This window comes from Fundulus heteroclitus, chromosome 12 (assembly GCF_011125445.2).
Source record: "Fundulus heteroclitus isolate FHET01 chromosome 12, MU-UCD_Fhet_4.1, whole genome shotgun sequence".
Taxonomy (NCBI): domain Eukaryota; kingdom Metazoa; phylum Chordata; class Actinopteri; order Cyprinodontiformes; family Fundulidae; genus Fundulus; species Fundulus heteroclitus.
Genome location: NC_046372.1, coordinates 12,552,882 through 12,574,548, shown reverse-complemented (window position 1 = coordinate 12,574,548; position 21,667 = coordinate 12,552,882). Strand labels below are relative to the sequence as shown.

Here is a 21,667-nt window from a genome sequence, read left to right as displayed (position 1 = left end):
AGGCAGTCCTCATTAATAAACCTCGTTGTCCTTGTGGGGGGCTGGTAAGCTGATATTGGGTGAGAAGGGCGTACACCCTGGACTGGTCGCCAGTCCATGTTTAGACCAATGTTAAGTATCAGCTGGTAAGTAAAGCTGGTGTTTCACCATCTTCTGGCCCACGACAGGCTTGAACTTTGATGGTTCGATGGAGTCTCAACATCCTAACCGGTTCCCTTGTATCTGAGGGTGACGGTTTTGCTCAGATGGGAAAAAACCTGGAAGCTGTTGGGTGCTTCAACATGATAATTATCCCAAACTAGTGAAAACTGGTTTTGGGAAGGACAAAGCTGGCTATTATAAAGCTTGTAGAACGGTCGTTGCCAGGCTGTGACCTTAATCCTTTTGAAAATTGGGGACAAGTTGGGTTTGTGCGTAAAAACCACCCAATTTGACTAACGTCTACCAGTTCTCCCACTAGCTCTATAAATGCTCTATAAAGTTAGAATTGTGCACCAAACACTTGTTTTAAAAAGTCCTTGAACTTAAAACCATTGTTTCCTCATTTCTTTTATTGAAACAGAAATTTGTTAACAGATGGGGTTAGAATGACAAAACCATAAATATTAATAACATAAGGTACTCAAAGGATGCGTATTAACACATACAAATTTCTACAAAACAATGCATACTTAAATATTAATTTAGCACAAAACACCTGATACTCAGAGCTCCCACTGAGAAGCATTCACAGAGCAAAGCAAGTTTAAACAGCTCGGCTTGGCAGTGAGTATGCAGTCGATGATACGAAATATTCATATAAAACTAATATCTAGAAAATATACATGAAACATACTTGCTGGGATCAACCCGGCTGTTTAATGTTATAAAATAAGACACTGAGAACGAGTTCTGCTGTGATGATTGGATCGAGGATCTCCTGCTTAAAAGCTTTTAATGCTCTGAACCAGCAGATTATTTACAAGGTTTGGCCGCAGGTCTGGGCTCCATCAAAAGCAAATACTATTTCAATCTGTTCGGAAAAATATTGCAGTTAAGGGGAGTTTTTCTTTCCGCTGTCCCTCTATGCTTGCTCAGTATGAGGGATTGCTGCAAAGCCATGGACAATGCAGACGACTCTCCCTGTGGCTCTACGCTCCTCCAGAAGTGAATGCTGCTTGTCGGGACTTTGATGCAATCAACTGGTTCCCTTATATAGGAAATTTTTGACCAATCTGTATAATATGATCAAATTTGACTTTGCAAAGTGCCTCGAGATGACATGTTTCATGAATTGGCGCTATATAAATAAAATTTAATTGAATTGAATTTATCCTATAAATGCCATCATAAGATAAGCCCTCTTGGAGAGTAGCTGTGAGTTGCTGCAAAAAGCTCTCTGAAGATGCAGAGGGAATAGAAGTGCTTCAGATCTGCCAATAGCTCTTAATTTCTTTCTGTGAAACTGCAATAAAGAGAGAAGAAACCTTCCTTCCTATTATTCTACTTAGATTCACCACCATTGCTTCATGTCTGTTGATAGCAGTAGGTGGAAAATAAGCTTCGTCATCGATAATTGGCAAAACATCTCAGGGTTATTATACAACAGCCCCCGGAAGGAGGATAAAATGTATTTTTTCTGACTATATAATCAGTTCAATCACAACAGCGAAGACTGGAAACTTTGAAGATATGGAGCCACGCTGAACTCCACAGACCCTTTGGCCGCGTTTCCGTCCTGCTGACTTCAAACCCTCCATCCGTTCTCCAAACAGTCATGGGTGCCATGGATTTCTCCGTCTATCATCATGATAAACTGCTCATCCAATGTGTTTGAGTCCTTCAACAACGCCTTTGCTTGCATTTAGCCTGACTTTAGACTGGGTTCGCTGTCATTTTGCTGTTGATCCAGTCGATGTAGTGGGAGACGCGCGTGTAGACCCCTGGCTTATTCTTCTGCCCGCATCCATCCCCCCAGCTGATCACGCCCATCAGAGTCATCCTGTCCTTGTTGCGACAGACAAGAGGGCCACCAGAGTCTCCCTGTGGACGAAATGTGAGAAAATCTGCATGAAAAAAAAAAATTCAACTGCTTTGATTTCATTACATATCATCTGAAGGTGAAATATAATTGAAAATGCTTTTCAATTATCTTTCCTAATAAAAACCTGAACTGAATCGCAAGCATATTGAATTCAACCTACATTACTTTAAAGCCCTTAAATAAAATACTGTTCAATCAGACGCTGGAGAGTTAATGGATAAAGTTGTGGAGCAGAGTTAGGTCATAAAACAAACATTCGAAGCTTTGTTCATGGCATGAATCTCTGCTCGCTCCGTCATTTGGGAAAGACGGAGCAGAAAAAAAAGGCTCAGGGAAACTCAGGAGGGGCGGCAGAGTGCTGCAGCTCAGGTGAAATAATGTGTCAACAGGACAACGTTTTATACTGCCCTCCAAAAAAATCTGAACTTTATGGCAAAAAGAAAGCCGTTGCCGCAGAAAGCTATAAACAGCCCCGTATAAAGTTTGCCACAAGCCTCGTAGGCGGCACAGCAAACATGTGGACGAAGCTGCTTTGGTTACACGAGGGTTAAGGTTTGAAGGCTTGCCGTCATAACAAGTCAAGGACCCTGAACGTACAACCTGAGCGTCCGTAAAATGTTCCCAATGTGTTGAAATGGCCTAGTCAAAGCAGAGACCCAAATTCAATTAAGAATTTGTTGCAAGACTTGAAAATGACTGTTGATTGACATTTTCCATTCAAATCTGACTGAGCTTTTGAAATGTTTTGGAATGGGCAAAGATTCAGTCTGTGGATGTGCAAAGCTGACGGCGGCAAAGCCCAATACACCTGCAAAGAACCAGCTATTGACCCAAATGTGGCTAAATACAAATTTAAATCCCCCTTTTCAGATTTTAATTTGTAACAATGTTGAAATCATGAATCCTTTTTCTTAAAACTTTTTTACACTTCACTTTGGGTTAGTAAATAAAATCCCCATAAACTCAAGTTTGAGATTTTAATGTAATAAAAAGTTCACATTTTGAATTTTTTTGCAAGTCTGCAGAAGACCAGGAGTGATCCCCAGTCAATCTCACCTTGCAGGCATCGTCCAGCCCTCTGGTGTCGCCTGCACACAGCATGTTGGAGGTGATGGTCCGTCCAGACAGCACCTCTGGAACGCAGCGCTCTTTGGGCCAAAGCCGCACGTAGCCTCGCTTAACTCGCTCTGAGTACTCATCAGAAACTGTGCAGAAAGTTTTAGATGTGAGCACCTGAAATCATGCGACACTTGTACATAAATGCTTCCGCAAAAGCAGCCGTGAGGAAACTACCAGTTAAGGCAAGGCAAGGCAAATTTATTTGTATAGCACAATTAAGTACAGAGACAATGCAAAGTGCTTTACATGATTACAATACAGGAAAATAGAACAAAATATAGGAATAAAATGTAGAAACAAAATAGAACATCAATAAACAGTTGGACTAAAAAAGCTGAACTAATGCTGTTTCAGTAGAACAGTTTAACTAGAACAGTCAAAAGCAGTCCTAAACAAATGTGTTTTTAATCTTGATTTAAAGGAACCCAGGCTTTCTGCACTTTTACAGTTTTCTGGAAGTTTGTTCCAGATAAGTGGAGCATAGGAACTAAATGCTGCTTCTCCACATTTAGTTCCGGTTCTAGGTATGCAGAGCAGGCTGGAGCCAGAAGACCTGAGTGCTCTGGATGGTTGATACATTGATAACAAGTCTCTGATGTATTTAGGTGCTAAGCCATTCAGGGATTTATAGACTAACAGAAGTTAAGGGCAACGTTTGCTTACATTCTGAGTCTTTTCCGTAGCCTGAGATCTCACACTCAGTCCAGTCGGGCAGCGCCTGGTCTTGTTCGGGCAGACAAGCTGGACGAACCTCTGGAGAGACCACGGCACACATGCCAATGTCCGTCTTGAGCTTTAAAATAGCTGCAGGAGGAAAGCGAGCAGAGGAAAGTCAGGCTAATGGTCAGAGAAGATGTGGGCTAAAAACGGTTTACGAGCCTTCACAGGCTTTCCATGTCATCATCGCTGAGGAAAAAGGCAGCAGTTTAGACAAAACTCTGTAACCCTAAAACATTCGCTGCTTCTGACAGGTGTTTAGAGAATTCAAAAGGTTGTTCAACCATTAAGAAAATAATAGAAGTCTGTATATTTAAAGCCTACTCACCAATGTCATTGTCAAATGTTTCATTGTTGAACTTCTCGTGGATCCAGTACTTCTCCACCTCAAAGATCTGATCGCCGCTCGAGTTGTGCTTCCGAAACGTCCGTCCCAAAACCACTTGCAGCTTCTCCGCTTTGTCGCTGTGAAAACAGCAGTGATCTTACATGACAGTCTGACATGATTTCTATGTGTTTGCGAACCGCTGGATGAACTGCGTGCGTACCTGATTTCAAAGCAGTGTGCCGCGGACAGAACCCAGCAGGAGTCGATGAGGATTCCTCCGCAGCGGTGGAAGTGTTTCCTGAGGCGGGCCTGGTAGACGTTGATGGCGGCCTGCCATGGCTGCTCCGTGATGTCGCTGTTTCTGCCGCCGACCATCCGGAAAGCCGGCCGGTTCAAGGTGTTGTCCAAGCGTTGGCCGCACGTCGCTGCAGAGAGTCGGGTCGCAGGATGGGGTTTAGATAAAAAATGACACATTAAAAGGCACAACGGAGAAAACTCGTGAGGATTCATTAAAAAAGGTCTCACTGTACCTCCGTTATTGTTAGTGGTGGGAGCACGTATGCCAGGAGTGGTGATGACAGACGGACGTCTCGCTAAAAGGAGATAAAAATTCATACTTAGTACTATTGCAACGGTGTTGACGTTCACCACATAGTTATCAGCACTGTATGTAAAAATCATTTAGCCTAATTATTACAAAAAAGTTAAAAAACAAAACAACTGGACTTTTTTTTCAAAGTTTGAAGACGTTTCGCTTCCTATCCAGAAAGCTTTCTCTCTTCAAAATGTCTGGAATGTCTGGAGATTGCTACTCCACATTACTTCAGACATTTTGAATTGAGAAAGCTTTCTGGATAGGAAGCGAAAGGTCTTCAAACTTTGAAAAACAAAAAAAAGTCCAGTTGTTTTGTTTTTTTAACCATTTTGGAATGACCATGACCTGGATGACCGAGAATCTTCACCAGCATTAAGCTCAATTACATTTTTACTACAGCAGCATAAAGTTTGAGTCCAATTATTCTCCCAATCTTAATGTAACCGAAACATTTTAATTCATATCAAATTGCTTTTAAAGTTGATTCGAGTACACAGGAACTTTTAGTCATAATCGTTTATTGGTAAACCATGACTTCCTGTATCTGTGAGGTATAAATGGCCCTTTTCTCTTGGTCACCCTTCAAACTGGGAAGAGTGTACGCTTATTCAAGTAAGGCAGATCATTTTCATAATGTGGTCATTAAAAACCAACTCTCGTTATCTAAACCTTTATATACAGTCAGACAATATTTAAAATGTTTAAAAACAACTGTAAGAGTTAACAAAAAAAAGACTGAGAATAGACCTACATTAATTTCTCCACCATGTGTTGTGACAATGATGGTTATGGAGTTAAAACAAAGTCTCCAAAGGTATATTTTGTTCAGAAACAACCAGATGTTATCCAAAAGGTAACTGGTTTTCTTAGAGGCGTGCTTGGAAAAGACCTTTTCTGTCCTACTATAACAAAGGTGATTGCCCCACTTTGCTGGGACTTTAAGAGTCTGCCTTGATCAGATAGGACTGAGTGCGTTTTTCTGCAGCAAACCATTCAGGTGGATGCGTTGTGGAATAGAGGCGGGGTTAGGTAAAAAAAAATAAACTCAAAACCACATTTCAATACGGTGTAGGATGAAAGATGCTGTAGGCATGATTTTTTTTCCAAAGAATCTGACATTGTTGCTAGAGGGCCAGTATCATGAATAGTTTACTTTTAATATTTTTCCTCAGCTGATGAACATGCTCACATCTTTTTGTTTCATTTTATTTCTAAAAAGACAATAAAGTAATGCATAAAAATTTCAACTTGTTTTCCCCCATATTTTTACCGGGGGAGCGAAAACCGGTGGCGTTTCGATTGAACGCCTCAATACAGAAGAGTCATTGAGTTCACTCACAGCATTTGGGTATGTCACAAAGCTCCCAGGTCAGCTGCATGTTTTTGTAGGTGTGACACCATGGAGCCGCATCACCATCAGGATTCCTGACAAATAATCAAAAATCCGAATTACAGTCATCACTCAGGTTTTTTTGTTTTTTTTGTTTGTTTTTTTAAGAAGTCAGATGTTATCTTTACCTGCAGAAATTATGGTTGCTAAGCCCCAAGTCCAAGGCGTTGGATCTCCAAGCGTTGTTCAGCTTGCGTTTAACGGCAGGAGAGTCCCACGGCAGGCAGCTGGAGCCGCTCTTAGTGACAGACGCTGTGCCTCTGTAGTTCTGACCTAACTCCACCACACACTCTCTGTTCTTATCTGCTCAACACACACACACACAGGACATGCGTTATTGACAACATTCCTTTATTTTATCCTTTATCTGTTTGCTGTTTCCTTACCTTGGGGACATTTGGGCACGGAACAGAACTCCCAGTCTATCTGTGTGCCTTTATAGATGTAACACCAGGGTGAGCTGTCCCGGTCAGGATTCCTGAGGAGAAAAACAGGAAGTTTTCAGGTCTAAAACAACTCAAAATTATATAAAAGGATTCTTTTATTTTTATATCATAGATCCTAATCAAATATGTTGTTTCTGAACATCCGATGGCTTTACTGTAGTATTGATGCAGTTGTGGGATTTGTGAGCTATTTTTTAATTTTTTCACATCGCTGATACTATCATGGTTTGGGCTAGATTTGTTACAACTGGACCAGAATGGGTTGTCCTCTTTAGATCATCAGTTAAGTATAAGGGAAAATATCAGGACATCTGTGCACGCTAAGCCTCGACAAAAACACAATGATTTGAAACGGAGAAACCCAAAGAAAAGTTATATTGCTTTTAGTAAGGTCAAGACAAAGCCCTTACTTTAATCTAAGAAAATCTTACCGAACGCCCTGTATCATATATGTGTCGTGATCTTTGGGTGTTTTGATTTTGTTATGTTCCTGGGTCAGGCTTTCTTTTGTTACTTTTCCTTTTTCTGTCTGTTTATTTATTTATTTATTTTATTTCGTGGACCATCTTGTTACTGTCTTACTTATTTGGTTGGATTTCCTTTGTGTTCCTCTCTGCCAGCCTCATCTCAGTATTCTCTCTTCTCCTTAACTCTCTACTGCTGAACTCAGCGGCTCCTGATTTCATCTGATTGCTTCCACCTGCCTTCTCCAACATCTTTCCCCTCTACCCACTGCAAATTTATACTCCCTGGTCCCCTCTACCCACTGCTGGTTCGTCCCTGTCCTCCTGCTTCTCCATACCTGCATATTTCTGTTCCTGTAAATTCCTTATTTTATAACTCATCTGCATCTGGGTCCTTCCAACAGCACAAACACAACAATATAAGCATTTTATGTGTGAAATACCACAAAGTCAAACTTTCTTGGTAAGGCTTTCTCATGTGGAAATCAGGAATTTGAATTTATGAAAACATGCATTTTGTTTACATAATCTAACCAAATATGACATTAATGAATGTCTGATGTCTTCCTGTTCAGTTTGTGCTTTGATGCTCGGTAGCTCTCGTTCTTTACGAACGGCTTAAACTGATGTTAAAATCCAACTTCTAAAACATGTTACATGAAAAAAAATATCAACCATTTCCTCTAATTAATCAATGATAGCAATATTTTAACAGAAACATATTTATAATCATTATGAGTCTGTCTTCTTCTAGATTCTGCATCTTTTCAATCACAGTTTTGATCTTTTAAGAAAAGACTTTTGGACATTTTCCTTTGCAGCCTCACCTTTTCACCAGCTCAGTTGTTATGATCTACAAGTTACCAAACGTTGTTTTAACTACATTTAGTTTGGGTCGAAACGTTACAATAAGTTGGACTACAGTTTGAGAAATAATTTCCATTCAGCTAATAATACAATCAATTCCATAAAATGATTGAAATCCAATTTCATAGCACAGGGGTAATGGCTGGATTACTGCGCCGCTTTTTTAAATGTACGTTCGGATTCGTGGAAACTTTGCAGTGTCGCCGTATACCTGCAGAAGTTGTGATTGCCCAACCCAAGGCTTCTGGCGTCTGATTTTCGAGCTGTGAACCTTCTTCCTCTGAGAGACGTGGAGTTCCAGTTGATGCACTCGGCTCCTGTCTGACTGATGCTCCAGGCCCCGCGGTAGCCTTCGCCCTTCCCCACAGCACACTTCTCATTGGTGTCTGTTGGACGGAGAAACAGGATTTACTCACTGAGCTTCGGTTGAGAGAACTTTTCCCCCTCGTCGCCTGCTTGTAATATTTCAAGGAGATTCTATAGATCCTCAGGCAACAAAACAGGTTATGAAAGGAAGTAAATCTCTTGCATATCATATAAACCCGTAACAACGTTTACGGCAGAATTGATATCATAGTTTCCATATTAGTGGTTTAAAGGAGTGACCCAACACAAAATACGGCCACATTAACTGGCTGCACTCTGGCTACAAGTCACTTGGCTGTGACGGCGTGGCTTCGGATAATTATCCCAGGGTGGGGTGTCCATAAAACCGCTGAAACAAAAACATTCATGTCCCAGAATGTCTTTCCATGGTTTATGATTTTTCTTTTTTCTTCTCTTCAAACCACAGGTCCATGACAGCAGCTGTGGAGTCACCCAGCCAGACTGTGACCTTATCAGGAGTCACGAGCAACTCTCACTGAACGCTGCCTTCACAGGCCACCGGAGTATGCATGCGCAGTCTCTGCAAAAGTGCCGACATCCCTTGGACTTTCTTCACATTTAGTCACATTGAAACGACAAACGTCAGTGTGTTTCATCAGGAACTGATGCGACTGACCAGGATCCAGGTTTTTCAGAAGTTTGTACAGACAAATATCTGTAAAGTGTGACGTGCATGGATCAGAGAAGCGTGCAAAAGCCTCTGGAGGAGTTGTAGAGTTCCACAGCTCAGGTGGGAGAATCTGTCAACAGGGGAACTTCTGTTGGGGCGACAGTGGCGCAGGAGCTATGAGTTCATGGGAGTTCAGTCTTCCTGTCCTCAGCAAGACACTGCACCTGCTTTGCCTCCATGTCGGTGGTCAGAGGGTGTAGCGCTGGTTGTATGGCAGCTCCGCTTCTGTCGGTCTGCGCCAGGGCAGCTGTGGCTACAATGTTGCTCACCAATGTCAGTGTGTGAACGTGTGAGTGACTGAAGGTAGTGTAGTGTGCAACACTTTGGGGTCATCTGACTTGATAAAGTGCTATACAAGGGATGGCCATTTAGTTGTGCACTCCACCAATCAGGCCTTAACAGATACGTGGCAAGTAGAAAGCCATAAGCAGTCCCATTCAAAGTTTGTCATAAGTCATGTAGGAAGAAGGTGCTCTGGTCAGATGGGACCCAAATGTAACTTTTGGACCTTTATGCAAACCATTATACACAGTGAAAAACTAACACCACACCTAAACACATCATTCCCACTGTGAAACCTGGTGGCTGCAGCAGGGAAGCTGGTCAAAGTCGACGGGAAGATGGATGGAGCTAAAGGCAGAACAATCCTGGAGAGAAAGTCTGCTAAAGACTTGAGACTGAGGACGTGGTTCACTTTCCAGCAGGACAGTTCCCCTTAACACACGACCAGCGCTTCAATAAAACAGTTTAGATCATGGGTAGGAATGGCCTCAGGCCCGTATTAAGACAATGTGGTGTATACTATACCTTAAAGCCCCCCCCCCCCCCCCCCCCCCCTTACCCGTGCTGTCCTCCGGTCAAAAACATCAGACATAATCAAGGGGATTTCTGTAATGTAATTTACTATTTACTAGCTTACACAACTACATGTAGGCATATGAGCAGTGAGCAATATTCAAATATCTCATTTTAAAATGTTGAAATCAAAAAAATGTTGATTTATTTATCATTTATTATTATTGTGACATCAGTGTTCACAAAACGAATATTGCATGGTTTTTCAACAATTTCAAGTAAATAATATAACAATTTATAAAAAATATATTTTTAAAACATGTGTCATGTGGCGTCCCCCCATGGTTGGTGCCCCTCGGCACTGGCCCACAGGCGCTTATGGATAATCTGGCCCTAAATGGCCTAGTCAAATGCCAAACATAAATCCAACAGAACACTTGTGGAAAGGTCACAGAGGACGTCTATCCAGTTTAAAATCTGTGATTGCAGTGAAAGGGGTTTTTATAAAGCAATAATTCAGGGCAGGTGGCCTGAATATAAGTCCAGGCAACACTTTTAAAATGTTAATTTTGAATGTAATCTTGCACCACTTTAATTTAAAAAAAATTAAGTTTCACAATTATGAGCAACTTTGCATTCAAACTACACTGAAGTTAGTAGTAAAGTCCCAAAATGCCAACAAATTCCAGGGTTATGACAGTTTTTCACAGCTGTGACCCAGATTACAGCGTGACGTGGACACTTACTGATCTCACACTGAGCGCCGCTGAAACCGGCGGGGCACTGACATATGTAGTCGGATGAGTAGACGGCCTCCTTACAGGTTCCCCCGTTGTAGCACTGGGACACGTAGCAGTCTGGAAAAAGAAAGGGCAGACGGAGCCGTTTAGTCAGCCCCACGTCATCCGCTTCTTCAGAGAAGCAGCGGCTTAAACAATCATAATTTGAGTGATTTGTCATGACCGGTTACAGAGAATTAAAACTGTGGGCTTGAGCAGTATGCAAATGTCTGTGTTTACGTGGTCCAATCTGGCTCCCTTCCTACTTGAAGCAAACGCATTGTGGCTTTTAATGTCAAATGTGCGACCAAGCATATTTTTTAAACCAAAGTTAAAGCATTAGCCGGCCCTGTTTTGCTTTTAATATTTCCCACTATGCGCAGACGGGTCGAAGGCTGCACGAAAGATGGAAAATGTGGTTGCAATTTGTCTGCGGGAGGGTTGATCATGCTTCGCAGCATCTCTCAATGGGGGTGAAAGCGTGCACGAGGGGCCGGTCTGGCACGAGCGTTTTCAAATAATCTCAGACTAAACTGAGAGCGCACTGAAACGCAGCAGCTCTTCATGTGGCTCCACTGGAATAACAGGGAAGTGGAAACGGGAGCGAGTCAGCCCAACGAAAAATAATCAGCCGAGGTCGTAACAGCAAGTTAGAGGCAGGGACTGAGCTATAATGGCAGGCAGGCAGATCGGTGAGGGCTGGAAAGCAGACGGTCACAGAAGCCATAAAACAGATGATTATGCTCTGCAACGGAGGAGAGAGAGAGGGGGGGGGGGGGGGTTCTACTTGTGTTTGTGTTATATCCAACTCACTGATGACAGGCACAACATGACAAAGCTGTCTTCCTCGTAAAGCGCAACGGCAATACTCCACACGCTGTCCTTTCCAACGCAGCCAAGTGTCACCAAAACTACGTACTGTGGACGTTTCACTATCCGCACACAGAACTGAGGAAACACACACACACACACATAAAAACAATGAGAAAACAGACAAATCAGACAGGACGACACACATAATTACCGTTCGCTCGATTCCAACATGAAAAAGCAAACTAGAAGGGGGGACAGCAGAGGATTAAAGGACATGGAACAAAATGATGGTTAAGACGACGGTTATGGTGATATATGGGAGAGGATGAACAGAAACATGATGAGGCTCACAGGATGTTTCAAAGGAAGGTGAAGGCTTCTTCAACTGAACAATCAAAAGCGTCCGTCTAGCCGGCTGCCTGTCAGGCTCACCTCTGTAAAAGCGGTTCCCTCGCTTGGTGCGGACCAGCGGCACCTGCAAACATGAAGGAATGCGTTGAACTTTAGCCTTAAAGGTTAAAGTAGTTTTTGTTTTGTTTTTTCATTTTTCAGCAATGCTTCCCTCTGCAAGTCAAGATGAGGCCCAAAAAGTAGCTCTTGTAGTCTATGGAGAAACATGAAGTGCAAAAAAGGTTTCTCAAAGTCTACATGATAGAATACGGTGATGTGCATCCCTCATTAACCCAAGTTTTGATTGCTACAGAGCATCCTACGCTCATTTTGCCCCATGCATGTGGGCTCTCTCCAAATTAACTGATTTCACCCAATTCCCCTTAGGTCTGAATGTGTGTGTGCATGGTTGTCCTGTGTATGTTGGCCCATGATGGCCTCGCGGCCTGTTCAAGATATACCTCACCACCTCACACACAATGGGTCCCAGCAGACAGACTCCAACCCACCCCCCTTATCCAGAAAGAATAAACGAGTAGAGACTAACATAGAAGCAAAGAAGAAGTCATATATGAACCCATCCAGAAACACTGGTGCATTCTTAGGTAACCGGCTCAATAATAAAGGAGTCACACATCTCCTCTGTACTAAAGAGTAGACAGGAAGACCCTCCGGCCTGTTATCAGCGCACAGTTCAAATGCCTTCATCTCTGATTGTCAAGGGGTGCATTGGTGCATATTGCAAGGGCAGCCTGCATGTATAATAAGGCACCTTGCAGGAAAAATACAATCAGTGTATTCAAGTTTAATAATTCAAAAAGCTCCAATCCAGATGGCATCTTTTTCAGAAAAAGGCCTCGTAAATGTCAGCATTGCATTCTGCATTGTGCATCTATTTTAACCGCATGGCCTGGTTAAAGAGTCCAGGTGCTGGACTGGTGTCAGCGGTCCAGACCGCTTACCGAGTAAAAATGTTTGGCACATTGAGGCAGGACAAATGCAGCTGTTAAAGCCAGGACTGTTAAACAGCTGGAACAGCACACCCGACAAGGCAGGGACAAATTCCTCTCCTTAGAAACTCTCCATTATGGACTGTTGTTAAACTACAAGCAGGCACCTCAAAAGCAGAATAATTTAGTTCTAAAAATGGTACAGGTCTGTTTTTGTTTTGTTTTTTTACGTTTTGTTGTGAATAAAATATGGGATTGCAAGATTTACAATTCCTTGCATTATTTACATTTTTAAAAATTTAAAAAAGTTAAATTTAATTTGCTTACTAAAACTTTTTTTTTATTTCATCAGATATTGTAATGCAATATTAATGAAAAAGCAGAATAAAAGTTCAATAATTTATGAGATAGATTACAGACCACATTAATAAAAGTGTGTATATATATATATATATATATATATATATATATATATATATATATATATACATTATTTATATATAGATAAAGAATATACTGATTTTTAAAAAGATAAAATAGCATTATGTTTTATTTGCAATAGATATTATATTATGCATTATTTAGAAATGCTGTCATTCTTTTTTTTAAACCATAATGTTATACTTACATTGTCCGCTAGGGAGCAGCAGAGAGCAGAAAGAAGGAAGATTCCTTGAATTAAGCTCGTCATGGCTTTTGCAGGTGGTCTGCAGTTTAAATGGTCGTCACTTTTCTGGAAGAAGAAGACAAATTTATTAGAGGACTTGGGTGAAGATTTACCAAACTAAACTAAATCTAAATGTTCTGTTAGCATGTTTTCATATTTGAGCAGTGACACGTTGGCTCTGGGAAGACATGCTGGTCTTTCGTCCCATGACAGTGCAGAACAAAATGTGTCGACAATGTTAAAAGAAAACATGCATATCTGGCAGTAATAACTACCAATTTCACACATACAACAGTGACATGCATCACTGCTGACACAGGAAATTCCTGTTATGGATCTCTGCATATATTTTATTGCCACTGAGTCAACTGCTCCCCACAGGCATTGTTGCATGTCTGTATATGTTTTGTCAAATATATGTCATCGGCTGAGACAATCACAGGAAAATATGCATACAGGTCACCTTCTCCCAGCTGAACCGTCTGTATATTCAGCTTCCTTCCTCCGTCAAACAGTCGGCATGCTAAGGCGCCACGGAAGAGGAAGGGCTGGAAATATTGGAGTACTGGAGGGATCCCTAAGGTCACTTCCAGTTTTATTCAAAGTCAAGGTGAAGCTTCTGAATTTGTCCACTTTTTCAATCCGCCTTGAATTACTTTCCCCCACTTTGTTTACATTCCTCCTAGGAGGACCCTTTCTTTGGTTTAATTACATCAGATAGAAAAGTAAACCAATTTGTTTATCAGAGAGGAATAAACAGGAAACGAGTCATCTACTGTTAGTTAAACAAAATTAGAGACTGATCGCCACATCGGACAACATCATCTGGAAAACCCTGAAGTTATATATACATATATATATGTAGGATAGATACATTTTCCATCCTAAGTTAAAAAAGAGGGGTTTTGCAAAACTATTCAGAGCCCAGTGAACCTTTTCTTAATTTTACACATTAAATGTAATGAATTTTATTGGGATTTTAAATGCTAAACCAACACAAAGTATCCTGTCACATATGTTCTCCGCCCAAAGGAAGAATGGGGCAAACTTTCAGTCTCCTTCTGTAACTGCAAAGAAAGTCCTGAATCTGGAGCTCTGAATACAAATTCAAGCCACCCTTTTCAGATTTTTATTTGTGTAATTGTTTTATAAAACAGTGTCTTATTTCTCCTCCACCACCCCATGATCTGCTACTATATGGTGGCCTTTTTAGGTCAAATCTAGATCAAATGCATTGGGGTTAAAAAGAGCAGCTTTTGTTGTTTCTGCAGAAACTGCAAGAAAAACCTTACCTGACTCCGCCAGATAGATTTGCTCCGCATATCCATCTGGAAACCTTCCGTTGAAGTAATTTTGGGAAGGGGCGAAAATACTGGTTAGCTGATTGGCCTATGTTGGTGATAGACGGGCCAAATAAACCAATCAGATTCGTCGTCGCTCGTAACAGAGCGACGACGAAAACACAACCACAAGCCAAGCTACTCTTGCTGCTGCAGGTAAAGGCTCGTTAGCTCAGCAAAGAAATACTCTGTAATTCCGATAAAACTTGCTCGATAGCCGCGCTAACGCTAGTTTCATCGGCTGAAGCCGCCATGTTGTTTAGACTGAACTGACGCGCTTCCCGTTGCGTCACACCTCAACCCGCCTCAAAGCCAACGCTGATTGGACGTTCGTTTGGTGAACGGCTCCAAATTTTCTTCAACGGAGAGTATCCAGACTGATCTGCGAGTGAAACCTTGAAAACTCGCGAGATCTGGATGGTCTCACGAGGCTAAGAAAAACCAGGATCCTGCTTCTCCTCAGTCGAGTATGAGTAAACATGAGTCACAGCAGTGGGGATGAGAGGAAGGAAAACGACAAAACTGAGACAGAATGAGGTAGAAATGATTCCTAAATAAAGAACTTCAAAGCTGTTTGAAAATTTAGAAAAAGGGAACTTCTTCCATAGATCATGTGCATAACAGACCCTGTAATGACCATCTGAAGCCGTGTCAGGTGGGGGGGGTTCTCCTTCACACTGCCTGGTGTAATCTCCTGTGAGTCAGTGTCCCTGGTAAACTGAGCTCATTAAATGCATGTGTTGTAAAATGTATGTGGCGTGGAGCAGCTATGCTTGCAGCCACTCACACAAATGAACAAAGAGGCCGGGAACACGGAGATAATCGTGAAATTACTGCTCGTTTCACTCAGCATGCAGCAAAGCTGACTCCCCCTGCAAGGTCTTTAAGTTAGAAAACACAAACTCACCACGAACCGCCCAGCTCCCGATAGAAACTATATGTTCCTGAGCCGCAGAAATACCTCACGGTGCGACGGATTCACCCCCACCCCCATACAAGAGCCTCACTGGCAGCGTGACAACACCCCAGTTTCCTTTTTGTTTTCCTTTGTGCATCTGTGCTGCTCCATTCGGTCCATCCCTCCATGCAGCCATGTCAGCTGAAAACATGTGTTTCCTGCCAAAAGCCTGCTGGAGTCAGGCCTCTAACATTTGAACAAAAAAAACAAAAAAAGGGGGATATCGAAGCATGCACGCACAAAAACACACATCAGATATGAACATATGTGCTTCCCACCCTTTTAGAGCTCTGACATGCAGGGGGCCAATTAGGGTGTTCTGTTGGTTCTGTTGTTTTTGCAACTTTATTGCATATAAGTGGAGAGGAAAGCACAGCGTATGCACACAGCCCTGTTACATTTAAAGGATACAAAGAGCTGAATCCTTATTTGACTTTTTTTTTCCGGTAACAGGACTATTGTGGGTGTGGAAGAATTCATTAAATAGCACGAATGGTGTCAAAACTAAAAGTGATTTAAACAGAACTGGACTTGACAGCATACACTGACTGAAAAGTATTCACACCATCTGAATTATTTCCAGTTTTGTTATGGTCACAGCCAAAAATTTCAACGCATTTTATTGGAGTTTAATCTATTTTATTGTGATTGAGCAAGATAAAATCACGCATAGTTGAGAAATGGAGCAAAAGTGAAAGTGTTTATTCTTTTTAAGTAGAAAAATCAGATAAGTGTGGCACGCACTTATTCCCCTGGGTTTCTAAGACCCCCTTTTTAATTGCAAGTGCAGTTGCAATTATCTTTGCTGTATTGATTCTATCAGACGTGCACGTGCGATTCCTCATTGCTAAACAGCTCAAGTTCAGTCAGATTGGATGGAGACCGCCCGTGTAAATTAGTTTTCAAGTCTTGCAGCAGATTCTCGGTAGGATTTAAAATAAGAACCTTATTTTATCCAAACCATTCCATTGTAGCTTTTTGACCGTTTAGGGTCACTATTCTGCTCCAGTCCTAAGTGGTTTGCACCCTCTAACAGGTTCTCTTCTAGGTTCTTTGTCTTGTTTTTAGCACTATCTATCTTCCGATCTAGTTTTCCTAAACACCATTCCTGAAATCTTTCACGGAACATCATCGTTTATTCTGAGGTTTAACTCCACGCAGGCTCACTCTGTTTTCTCATCAAGTGGTTCTGAAGGAAGTCCATTGCCCTGGATTATATTTAGGGACATCTGAGCAAAGGGGCCTCGCCAAAAATGCACACCGCACCTTTCAGATTTTTATTAGCAATTAAAAATATATATATTTAAAATTGTCATTACCCTTTGAAATTCTGTGCTACTTTGTGTTGGTCTTGGAGCATACGTTCATACTGTTCTAAAATGGGGGAAATGTAAGGTTTGAGAATTATGTTTGCAAGGCACTGTAGTCAAAAAAGATCGCAAATATTTATTTATTCAACAGTTAGTTCAAAAAAAGTAAAAAAAAAACAAAGCAACTGGACTTGTATTCCGTAGTCGAAGACGTTTCGCTTCCTCTCCAGGAAGCTTTCTCAATTCAAAAAGTCTGGAGTAGTGATGAGTACCAAGCTTTATACCACTGCCAAAACAAAGGCCTTGTAATGGCTTAGATAACATGCAAATTATAAACATTTAGTTTATAGAAGAAGATCAGCTGTAACACTGAAAATGAACAGCTGTAACGCCGAGATCCGAGTATTCAGCCTTTGTAGAGCGTGGTTTCCCTTATTGGTGGGTCAAATAAGAATGGACGACATGAAAACATCTTCGGAGAGGCAGGGAGCAGACTGTGACTCATAATAGCAGGTTTAAGATGGAGCAGATAAGCACTGCAAACAAATACAACAGACACTGGTGACAGGTAGGCAAACACGCCTGCACTCTGCAGTTATGTCCAGAGCTGGAAGTAAATGCCAGCAGGTGCGTGACTCTTCTGTGTATTTATGGAACTGCTCTTTAGCGCTGACCACGATCTTAGCGATGAGTGTATCAGAGCATTAGAGTGGATCTGTAAAGATGATGGTGTGCTGAGCTCGTGAAAGATCGCACGTGAGAGATTCCTTTCTTGGAGCAGGAAGGCTGGCACGGTCAGTTGTGAACGAAACTGCATGCGTCTGCAGAAGACAAATAAAAAACAAAACCAACCAAGCGTCTGCAGAACTCCTTAAAATATTTTTTTTATTATTCTTCCTCTTTCTCTTCCTTCCCATTATGGCATCCTGCAGAACCCAAAGTATGCCCATTGTTTGGTTTTCTGAATTGCCTGAATGAATGTGCAAGCCTATGTTTTATAAACTCCATACATTGCTGAAGTCGGTTGTGTTATCTTCTGGCTACCGAATGTCATCTGGGTTATTTTTAACAGCTAACTCACTTTTTACAGCGCCATTTCGAGCTTATAGCCTGATCTTATTTTGAAAATGCAATTCATCTAACCGGTTTGATCGTACATTTGCCCACATTCATTCTGCCATAGGTGAATAAATGTGGCCAGTCCACCGTTCAGTTCTTGTATGACCTTTTAAAACTTTATTTATTCATTTTATAGTAATAGCTACCTGTATATCATGCTCACAATTCTGCCTATAGTAATAGCCATCTGTACATATATTTATAGTACATGTAAACTGTTATAATAACAATCATCTGTATGTTATGCTATTGTACATATTTGTAAAACTCTATTCATAGTATTATCCACCTGTATATTATATTCGGTACATATCCAGCTGTAAATTTAGTTCACAATACTGGTTACCTATATATTATATTCATAGGACAAATCTATCAGTAAAATTCTGTTTATAATAGTATCCATCTCTATATTTATTCAGTACATATCCATGTCCTGTACTTATGGAACCATTGTTTATCCTGCACTTGCTGCTATTGCACTTCTGGTTAGACCTAAACTGCATTTCGTTGCTTTGTACCTGTGTAATGACAATAAAGTTGAATCTAATCTAATTCTAATCTAATCTAAAAATCAGTCAGTTCTCAATATATAATTATTGCATAAATCTTTTTGGCTTCTTCGGATCCTAAAGTTAATCGCTCAATCCAGCAGTATATTTAGGTTCTCATCAATGTGAATGCTGTTAACACCAATGATGTCATTTTCTTAACAGTGAGCTGCTTTGAAGGATTTATTCATACTTTGCCCGAGGGTTTTCCGTCAGGCTTCATCCGACAAAGCAGCTGTGATCTGGTTTCTGTAAAGTCCCACAGAACAGGCAGCTGCATTGTTACCTTCCAGCCTCCCTCTGTGTGCAACAACACTGGGAACCGCTTATCAGCGAGAAACGAACTCAAAGGGCCGGGGGAGGCAGACGTAAAGGTGTTGACATTAGGGATGAGCGAAACCTGAGGCTACGACGAGGCAATTTCAGGGAAAGGAGAGATGAAAAGATGGATATGTTGGACAAAAAGGGAGGGAGAGGGGGGGGACCACGAAGGGGGATAGAGCAGAAGATATTTAATGCAAGCGATCAGCAGAAAGGGAGTGAGTAGTTGTGAGTCATCCTGATTCCCAGGGCTGCAGACACACTGAGGCTTTTATGTAAAGACGGCGTTAGAGCGCTCAGATGGAACTGAAGTTCAAACTTGAAGTCCTAAAAGATTTTTTTTCTATTCTTTCTCAGAACTCAGCGGTCAAGCTTTGAAAGACGTCTGTGATTCAGGCTCATCTTCTGGTTGTTCTCCTGGACCTGAGCTGACCCTGTGAGTCACCAACATCTACAAGCATGAGACACAAACCCAGCTGAGGACGCTGTGGAGATGGGATAATGTACATAAACCTCGGAGTATGTGTCTGATAAGGAATCTATGCAGGGGAGGACACATATCCCTCTGATATCTAAACAATTGCTGGGTTTTGCACTTAATAAGGCAGTGACAAAACGCAGGGAGCCTTATTCAGTTTAACTGCTAAACACATTGCTTTTTTATCATCATTATTAAACACCTTGTTTTTATGTTGTTGTTTTTTTTATTAAACACCTTGCTAAAAGCAACTTGCACAAAACTGTAAAGTCAACAGGTTTAGCAGATGAAGGTAGATGCAAAGGGAGCAGAAAGTCAGAGAAAGTGACCGCTTGGACGCATGTGAATCACCCACTTTCTGCAATTTATTCAACATATGAAGAATTACAAGTTATAGGTAATAGCAGATTACCCTAAAACTAAGTCTGAAACTATAAAGAAAAGTTTTTTTTTTTATTGCAATCCATTATAACGTCAGAAAGACATTCCTGATCCTGAATATCTTAATGGCATCTATTAAGATATTCTGTTTAAAGCAGAACTGCACCAAAAGTTCACGAGGCAAGCTTTTGCTGCTTTAAAAGTAAAGCAGCACAGCCCGGTGCAATTTATGAAATCAGAAACGTAGCAGAATGCTGCCTGTAAAACGCCTAAAACCACATCACAGCCGAGTTACACCGGCAGGAGTAAACACCGAGCAGGAGGCTTGCAGCGGGACGAGTCACCAAGCATCGCGATGGTTACATAAAACAAAAGCATCAAGCTTACCAGTCAAGCAGTCTTCTAGGGGATGAGCGCTTATCTGGATCTTTGCAGCCGCTCCAGTGATGTTGTGAGAGTCCTTCTGCTTCCCCGGCGCCGTCCGAACTTTTTATCGGACCAGTGCCGGTTCCCCCCGGAGCCCCAGTGGGCGGCGTGATGTGACATCAGCAGGGGAGAGGCTTACTGGGTCACGGTGAGGATGGTGGTGATGCAGCCTGCAGGGTGGGGCTGTCGCTTTATTAGTTATTAGCTCTGAGGAATTAAGAAATGTTGGAAGGAATTTACTGACATCACTTCTCCATAGTTGCTGTCTCTGTGTTACAAGTTAAAACATTAAACACCTAATGACCTGCTGCTCCTGGACCTAATACCTGTAAAGTCCAGTTTTCCTTGGAACTTCATTATTATAATAATAATAATAATAATTATTATTATTGTGATATATAATAATAATAATAATAATAATAATAATAATAATAATAATAATAATAATAATAATGGTATTGTTGTTATTATTATTGTTTATATATACATATATATATATATATATATATATATATATATATATATATATATATATATATATATATATATAAAATGTTATTGTATCAAAATTTAAGCAACTTTTAAATTATTATGAATTATGAATGAATTAAATTATGTAATTAACTTTCATGCATAGGGATTCGTCAAACATTTGACATTTACAAGAATATCATAATTTTTTCAGACCTTCCTTAGTATTTTCTTTACGGCACTAAACTTAAAGAACTTTCTGGTCACATCTCCAGCTCAACATACTTTTACACCAATACACGCAGCAGCAAGTTTGGGTTATTGCTCAAAGGCACATTAACATTATATCAGGGAAGACAGATGGATTCAGTCACACCACATTTTTACTGTAAGACAAATATGCTTTCCATAATTTTCTTTTTGTTTGTTTGTTTCTTTTTTGTTTTATTACAAAAAAGCTTGAGACTGAAGAAGCATAAATTAACATAGTTTCCCAGCTGATAAAACATTTACAGTCACTCATTGGGGGCATCGATCTCATTATTCTTTTGAGGCATTTGACCGGTTCTTATTGCTGGAGTTATACAATTATATTTAATAATTTTTAAATTTACGAACCAATTAGAAGTTTAATTCATTGTGAATTTTCACAGACAAAAATCTGTGCATGGTTAAGGGAAAGGCTTTGGGACGGTCACTGCAGGAGCCTGTGTAGTCCTTGCCGAATTAGATTATAATCTGGTTTGGACATTCAAACAGGTACAGGCTTTATCTATTTGACCCAAATTGTCCCAATCAACTCAAAAGAAATTAGTCAGGGTATTCAAGAACAACCCAACCACCACCAAGACATGTTTGTTATTTAAAGGTTAAGCCTTTCTTTTACGAGGACAAGGGGTTGGAGTAGAAAAC

General features: G+C 40.9%; 1 protein-coding gene across 7 annotated transcripts; it reads right to left on the bottom strand.

Annotated features, from left to right (window-relative positions):
• Positions 1-1,237: 1,237 nt before the first annotated feature.
• On the bottom strand, positions 1,238-20,373 carry plat (plasminogen activator, tissue). Of its 7 annotated transcripts, none has more exons than XM_012865636.3 (15): positions 20,246-20,373; positions 13,362-13,466; positions 11,745-11,868; positions 11,394-11,528; positions 10,548-10,658; positions 8,161-8,335; positions 6,559-6,650; positions 6,301-6,475; positions 6,122-6,207; positions 4,718-4,780; positions 4,408-4,612; positions 4,188-4,324; positions 3,806-3,946; positions 3,080-3,228; positions 1,238-2,022 (listed from the first exon to the last, which is right to left on the bottom strand). In XM_012865636.3, the coding sequence occupies exons 2-15, from the start codon at positions 13,422-13,424 to the stop codon at positions 1,855-1,857; spliced, it is 1,824 nt and encodes a 607-aa protein (XP_012721090.2). In that variant the 5' UTR covers positions 13,425-13,466; positions 20,246-20,373; the 3' UTR covers positions 1,238-1,854. The 7 variants fall into 7 exon arrangements, with proteins under 7 accessions (XP_012721090.2, XP_012721091.2, XP_021173765.2 ...); XM_012865637.3 differs by having other exon boundaries at positions 11,826-11,868; XM_021318090.2 differs by lacking the exon at positions 20,246-20,373 and adding an exon at positions 15,648-15,836.
• Between the last annotated feature and the right edge of the window lie 1,294 nt (positions 20,374-21,667).